General features: G+C 36.6%; 1 protein-coding gene across 6 annotated transcripts in view; it reads left to right on the top strand.

Moving 5' to 3' along the window:
* The window catches only part of lats2 (large tumor suppressor kinase 2), a 92,091-nt gene extending 84,213 nt beyond the window's left edge, over positions 1 to 7,878 (top strand). For all 6 annotated transcript variants that reach the window (XM_043691921.1, XM_043691922.1, XM_043691925.1 and 3 more), the window contains one exon: positions 5,475 to 7,878. In XM_043691921.1, coding sequence (XP_043547856.1) covers positions 5,475 to 5,972 — 498 coding nt within the window. In that variant the 3' untranslated portion in view covers positions 5,973 to 7,878. The remainder of the gene's footprint in view (positions 1 to 5,474) is intronic.
* Positions 7,879 to 8,353: the final 475 nt, after the last annotated feature.

Raw genomic sequence — 8,353 nt, 5'->3', positions numbered from 1 at the left:
GCCTAAATGCATCACCTCACATTTGTCTGGAGTGAACTCCATCTGCCACTTTTCCGCCCAACTCTCAAGTCTATCTATATCCTTCCTGTATTCTCTACAGTCCCTTATGCTTTCTGCTACTCCACCAATCTTCATGTCATCTGCAAACTTGCTGATCATACCAACAGTGCCCTCTTCCAGATCATTTATGTATATTACAAACAACAGTGGCCCAAACACTGACCCCTGTGGAACACCACTCGTCACCTTTCTCCATTTTGAGACAATCCCTTCAACTACTACTATCAGTTCTTATCTCAAAACCAGGCAGCTTTTAGTTTTCATTGAATTCCTGTCTTCTTTTCTTCTTGGGGAGTCTGCTTCACAGGTTATTGATCGATAAAGGAATCTTTTAAGAGAGCTATTTTCAGTATTCAGATGTCATTGGCTTGGCAGCTCTCTCAACTGTTCAATTTTCTCCGGTCTTATACCCTCCCCAAAGCATCAGATTGTCTCATTGGCTTTTAAGATTGTCAATATACTAAATTCAAACTGGATTGGTGTTTGGTATTTTTCGAGATATAATTTAAATTGATTGGCCTAATTCAAATCTGCTTTGACGTTTCCAGGCAACCAGCTAATCAAGTTATTTGACCAAATGTTACATTATATTTCTTTTCAGAACACTTGGGTCTGTCAGGTAGTTCTGTTGCTTTTAATTCTTTTAAAGGTAAAGTACATCAACATCTTCATAACTTATCAGTGATACAAAAATCATTGTGAAAGATTCTTAAGGGCAGGATTTACTTGCATTTGGAAAATAATTATTTGGCATAATCAGCTGACTTTGCTCAGGAAGGGTCTTGTATCTCAAATTTGATTTGAGTTCTTTGAGGAAGTGACATAAGGTGATTGTTGAGGGTGGGGCAATGGATGTTATCTACATAGACTTTACTAAAGCATTTGACAAGGTCTCTTATAGTAGGCTGCTCCAGAAGATTAAGTTATGTGGGATCTGTGGTGAGTTGGTAAGTTAGATACAACATTGGCTTGGTCATAGACACAGTGGTTAGTGTGGAGAGGTGTTTTTCTGCCTGGAGGTCTTTGAACAGTGGTGTTCTGCAAGGATCAGTGCTGGGCCCTCTATTTGTATTTTATATAAATGATATGGATGAAAATTAGATGTTCTGATTAATTTGTTTGCAGATGTTATTAAGTTATGGATAATGAGGAAAGTTGTCAAAGGATACTGCAGAATATAGGTCTTTTGGAAGTGGGTTGGAGAAATGGCAAATGGAGTTTAATCCAGAAAAGTGTGAGGTGACATATTTTGGGAGGTCAAATACAAGAGGAAAAAAAACCCAGTAAATGGCATGACCTGTAGGAGCATTGTTTTACAGTGAGATCTTGGGGTGCAAGTCCATAGCTCCTTGGAAATAGCAACACAAGTGGCAGAAAAGGCATATGGCATGCTTGCCTTCATCAGTCGAAGTATTGAGTTGGCAAGTCATGTTGTAGCTGTATCAAACCTTAGGTAGACCATATTGAGCTCTGTGTGTACAGTTCTGATCGTTACACTATAGAAAGGATGTGGAGACTTTGGAAAGGGTGCAAAAGAGATGTACCAGAATATGGCTTGGATTACAGTGTATTAGCTATAATGAGGGGTTGGACAAACTTGGATTGTTTTTAAAGGTGTGTCAGAGGCTAAGTGGTAACTGATATATGTATTATAAAATCGAGATGCGTGGATAGTTGGAGTCTTTTTTTTTTCCCAGGGTGGAAATATCAGATATTAGGGGGCATAAGTTTAAAGTGAGAGGGGAAAGTTTAAAGGAGATATGTGAAGCAAGTATTCATGCAGAGGGTGGAAGGTCCCAGAATGTACTGCCAGGGTAGGTGGTAGAAGCAGGTACGATAGCAATGTTTAAGAGGTATTTAGACAGACACAAAGAGGCAGTGAATAGAGAGATACGAACCATGTGCAGGCAGATGGGATTAGTTTAGAATGGCATCATGGTCAGCAAAGACATGATGGGCTGAAGGGCCTGTACCTGTGCTGTACTGTTCTATACTGACCAGTGAAAAAAGTAGTAGACAGTAGTAGAGAACACCTGGCTGATTTCTCAAATAAAACATCGAGGAAAGGGAACTAACTTACTTATTCTGTTTGAAATGAGAAATTGAATACAGATAGTGTCCCTGAGAACACATAAGGCATTCTGCAGCTGTGGATTCAAATACTGTATAGCACATGTATCATCTACATATCAGAAATATTCAAGTAGTAGCAGGTTAGGTGTCACTTCATCAAAGACACCTCTCTTATTGATTCCCCTAAAGACCTGTGATGATATTACCTGTACTGGATGTAGGTTTGCTCGCTGAGCTGAAAGGTTCATTTACATTTCGTCACCATACTAGGTAACATCATCAGTGAGCCTCCGGATAAAGCACTGGTGGCATGGCCCACTTTCTATGTATGTGTTTAGGTTTCGTTGCGTTGGGGATGTCATTTCCTGTTCCTTTTCTCAGGGAGTGGCAAATGGGATCCAAGTCAATGTGTTTGTTGATAGAGTTCTGGTTGGAATGCCATGCTTCCAGGAATTCTCGTGTGTCTCTCTGTTTGTTTGGCTTGTCCTAGGATGGATGTGTTGTCCCAGTCGAAGAGATGTCCTTCTTCATCTGTCTGCAAGGATACTAGTGAGAGTGGGTTATTACGTGTACATTGCACAAACTTATGAAAAGCCTTAAAGTGGCTACTGCCCTGAAAAATGTCCAGTTCAACTCCGATTACCCCTGAATGGCAAGGTATCTCAAACATTCGAGCAGCAAATAGTGTTCCCAACTATCAGGATACTGATGCCAAACCAATCCTGCAAATGAGTAATGTGATATATGAACTTCAGTGCTTGTCTGATGCCAGGTATATAGAACATACACACTGCAGCATACCCATTTGACTATTCACAGCAAGCAAAGTACTGACTATAGTCACCCATCACATGAGTATTACAGTGATTCTGCAATTAGACAAATTTTGCTAGACAATCAAAGTAGGATGGTCAGTTGGACTTAAGTGTGGTGCATGTGTGTCTAGCAAGCTCCATATTTTAACATACTGGGTCCTGTTCTTTGCAAATAGAGAGAAAATGTACACACATTGCGTCTGTTTCGACTCAAATAAAAAAGGTGACATCCTTTTGCTGAATCATTGGTCGGGGACTTGCCCTGAGAAATTAGACTCAAACCATTGATGTAAAATTTAAACAAAGTCTGCCAATCACTAATTAGTGATGTATCTATGGCAACACCTCAACCAACTAACATCCATTTTCAAACCTATCAACATACTGCTTTCATGGATTATAAATGTTGATTTTCCCTATTAATTTGTATTGTTGCAGATTGTTCTGATAAGAGCAGGACAAAAAGCTTCACTAAAGTATCAAAATTGATAATGTAGATGCAGCAGGTGATAAGAAACACTAATAGGATATTGGCCTTTATTGCACGGAGAATGGAATATAAAATTAGGACAGTTTTACTGCAGCTCTAAAGGGTACATTTGGTGTACATTGTCCACTTTTTGTCTCTTTATTTGAAAAGGATATAACTGCATTAGAAGCAGTTTACTAAAGCAACTGATAACTGGGATGAAGGATTTCTCTTATGAAGAAAGAGTGAACACATTGGATTTTTACTGATTGCAGTTTAGGAAAATGAGAGCCTATCTTATTGAAATATACATGATCCTGAGGGAACTTGTTGATACTGAGAGAGTGTTTCCTCTTGGTTACACAGATTCAAAATAATAGGTCTCCCTTATATATCAGATGAGATTTTTTTCTCCCAGCTCATTGTCAATATTTAGAGTTCTCTTCTTGGTGGCGTGCCTCCTTGTTGCGTGTAAGGATTGTCAACTGCAACCTGGTAATTGACCTGAATGGGGAAATCCCACCTTCCACTGAAAATCTGAACAAGTTTCAGTTGCTTAAGGACAGACCATGGCAAGTGCTTTACAAGTGGAATGTGAAGAACAGCTCAAATTCTGACTGTGGCTTTCCAAGTAAGATTATCATCCACATGTTGAACTTCTGCCCTGGGAGATCATTCCTGTTGGCATCACAGTCATTCAAATTGGATCAGCAGAAACTTTTGAATAGAGTGTTAAACTCGACATTGAACAATAACTGCTTCCCTAGCAATAGAAATAAAAATCAAACCTTCTGTGAGGGAAATCAGTGAGGACAGACAAGGTGGGTAACAGGTTGAAGATTCAGATAGATATTGTTAGTGAGGAGAGGTCAGAGTCAGATAAAAGTCCAAGAGTACTTTATAAGTCTGAGAAATTGCAAAGTATGTCTGCAGTATTGGTGCAAGTGATGTAGGAAGTAGACCTGGTGGTTTATTCAATCTTTTATGACTTGTCCAGCAGTTGTCAGTCTTGCATGGGATGCTTGACCAACATTCAGTACTGGTTAAGTAGAAACTTCCTTTAATTAAATGTTGAAAAGACTGACATCATTGTGTATGATCCCTGCTATAAACTTCATTCCCTAGCTCTTAACTGGATTTGTTTCTCTGGAAGAGTCTGAGATTAAACTCATTTGGTCACAACCTTAGTGTCATATTTGACCATGAGATCAGCTTTGAACCACATTTGTGCTGTCACCAAGATCACCTGTTTACACCCACACAAGATGGTTCCAGCTTTGCCTTGTCTCAGCTCATCACCTGCTGAAACCTTCATTTTTGTATTTCTAGACATGACTACTCCAACATGCTATCTCCCATCTCCTATCCACAGTAAATTTGAAATCATCCAAAATTTAGTACCCTTGTCTTAATGTGTATTAAGCGCTGTGTTCACCCTTTACTCTATCCTCACTGACCTACGTTGGCTCTCAGTGAAGCAATGTTTAGATTTTAAAATTATCGTTCTTGTTTTCAAATGCCTATACAGTGTGCCCATTCCCTACCTGTCTAATCTCCAATTGCCACACAATATTTGTGCTCATCTAAGTCTGGCCTTTTGAGCATACCTGATTTTAATCACTCCACCATTGATGCCCACTCCTTTAGCACCCTAGACCCTAAGCCTTGGAATTCTTTCTCCACACTTTGCCTGCTTCTCTACCATGCTTTCCTCCTGTGAAAGACTCCTTAAAACCTATCCCTCTGACCAAGCATTTGGACTTAATGTCTCCTTATGAGGCTCAATGTTATATTTGTTTTATAGCTATCCTGTAATGTACTTTAAGACAGTTCCTGATATTAAAACTACCATATAAATGTAAGCTTTTGTTATTGGATCCAATATTCCAGGTGCTACCTCTGATTGATAGCAATGAATCTGTGTATGGGCCAGTGGTAGGAGGCAAGTGAAAACAGTTCAACTCCAAATTAAACCACGGTTTCTCAGCTCATGGTTGGTAAAAATTAAGTTAATATACAGGGTGAAATAATCATATGCATTATAATTCTCTCCTCAGGTGATAAATTGGGAGAGCACACTCTCCATTCCTCCACAAGTAAAGCTTAGTTCTGAGGCAACAGATCTCATCATAAAGCTCTGTTGTGGAGCCAGTGACAGATTGGGTGGAAAAGGAGCAGATGAAATTAAGGGTCATCCTTTTTTTATTACCATTGATTTTTCTGAAGACATACGCAGACAGCCAGCACCCTATGTCCCAAAGATAAGCCATCCCATGGACACTTCCAACTTTGACCCAATAGAAGAAGAGAACTCCTGGAATGACAGCAGCGATAGCACCAAAATGTCTGACACACTAACTAGTTCTGTTAGTGGCAATAAGCATCCTGAACATGCATTTTATGAGTTTACCTTTCGAAGATTTTTTGATGACAATGGTTATCCCTTTCGATATCCAAAGCCCTTGGACACTGGTGAGCCCAAACAGAATCAGCCAGATGTGAGCCAGAGGAATTCTGTTGACCACAGTGAAAGCTATCAGCCTGTATATGTTTAAAGTGTATATATACATTTTATGTGAAGTTTCTCTGTTATGCCATATGAAACAGTGCAACATACAATAGAAATGAAGATTGATTGTTGAAAACAGAAAGCACTTACTTTGTCTTTGTGGCATATTATGCCCTCTGGAATGGTTGTTGAGCTCCTGCTGCTGAGTGTGTTCTTTGCAAAATGTGCGATATTTAACATCATTAATTTTAAAGCAGACAGTGTAGCTCTGCTGTATAAAAAACAAATAGACAACAAACTCTGAATATATCTGGAACATAGTAAAGATTGCAAATATATGGAGAAAGCTGTAAGTGGTTTTCTGGCTACGTGCAATAATATGTAAATCATTATATGTTTTTATATATAGTACAATTGGTAACTGCAATACAAAAATGTACAATTATCTTATAAACATTGTTAATTTTATAATAATCTATATTGAAAGGTCTGGAGCAAATTGCATAATACTTGATGCTGCTTTATGTCCTTGTATGATACATACAAACTATTTTTCAATACGAACTGAGAAAAGGGTGTGTTGATGAATGGATAATGCATCCTCGTATGCTTTTAGTGTGTGGAACTGAATGCATGAACAGTATTCTTTTTCTTCTTAGTAAAATCACTTTATGGAATATTTTTAAAACAGGCAGGTCCTGTGTGAATTTATATGAATTTTTTAAAAAATTAAGCTCTTTCTTGAGAAGCCATTATGTTAGTCTGCCTCTTTAGTACAGTCTGTGATTTTGTTTCCTTTGTGTGTTCTACATATCATAATTTTGTTCTTCTATTCACAATCATACATGTTTTAAGATGTTATTGCAGTCAAACTAGCTGCCATTTTCAACCTATTTACAAATTAATATGGACACAGAATGTTTCACTATTAATCAGTGTGAAGTCACTATGGTCCAATGGAAATTATGTTGTAATAAACTGAATTTAAAATTATTGAAAAAGTTCTATTATTAGTTATTATCATTGATTTATGAGTCTAACAAAAACCTCCTAATGTAATTACTTATAGAAGATAATTTATTTTCTGTTGTTTCTTAGCTGCACTTAATTCATTTTAATTGATATTGATATGCAAAATTGTGACATTTATCAGGTTTTCTAATCATTTATGCTGTTTCCTTATTTCTGAAATTAATTTGACATAATCAAAAAATAATGGATCTGTTTTTACTACCAGCTCCAGAGGTGTGTTGTAGCATCTGTGAACAGTTTGATAAGAAAAATAGATACCAAAAATCTGACCAATGTTAAGATAAAGAAAACTTGCAACAGTAGTCAGTTTGACTGACTGTTACAATATTAATGGACTAACGTTCAATAAATTATTGTTGCATCTATTATTGGACAAGTCATAAATTATAAACATTACATTTAGTTTTATTCCTAGGACATTCATTAACTAAATTTGTAACACTTTTTACCATTCAACCTACTTGGTTACATTTAGTCAGGATCTTTTTGTTGCTTTGTTTCCTGCAGATAAATTCTGTCAATTTTTCAAAGGGGTAAGTATGGAAAATAGCTGAAAAGCTACAAAGGTATGGGATAAGGGTAGCAGAACATTTGGAAAAGTGATAACAGATTATTATCTAGAACAACATTCTGTGTCAAATTGAAATGTAAAGAGGTTGATTACTAGGAGATATTTCTGTTATACAGTCATCAGCAAATATGCCCAAATCTGATATGGAAAGCTGGTCACAATTTGGAATAACTGCATTTACATTTATTATGACAATTTTATTTGGCTGTACAATGTATCAAGTTTTTTCCAATTTTGAAAAACTTTGAGTTATCTATGCAGTGTGGAGATACAATTAGTAAATGTCCTTGTAAACCTTTTTAGAGCACACAATCTTCTAAAATAAAAAGCATATGCTATTCAAACTTTATGAAAACTGTTATCTATTTTGTACAAATTTGTTTACATTTCTATATAAAGGTGTGTTCTGAACATGAGAATTATTGTGTTGCTTGTTCTGTGACAGTCTCTTATTATCCAGTATTATTGGTTTTATAACTTGGTCACACATCCAACAGAAGTCCTGTTACAATTTTCCTCAGGAATTCAAATATAATTATTTATTAGTATAATATGAATGCCTTTTTGGATCTTTGTTTTGGAAAAATCTCAAAAGTAAAAAACCTAAACAAAATATGTTTACAATGTTAGTGTGGCAATTTATAAATGAGTTAAATAATTTTGAAAGATCCACAACAGTTTTGATATTATTTTACTGAATCATTCAGATGTATTTTATTACTGATAGGAATTTGACCTCAAAGAATATGCCTATTTTTAGAAGTTACTCATTATGTTTTCAGTACACTGTGCAACATTATAAACCAAGTGAGCACATAGATTTC

This window comes from Chiloscyllium plagiosum, chromosome 6 (genome assembly GCF_004010195.1).
Source record: "Chiloscyllium plagiosum isolate BGI_BamShark_2017 chromosome 6, ASM401019v2, whole genome shotgun sequence".
Taxonomy (NCBI): Eukaryota; Metazoa; Chordata; class Chondrichthyes; order Orectolobiformes; family Hemiscylliidae; genus Chiloscyllium; species Chiloscyllium plagiosum.
This window is presented reverse-complemented; position numbering and strand designations above follow the sequence as displayed.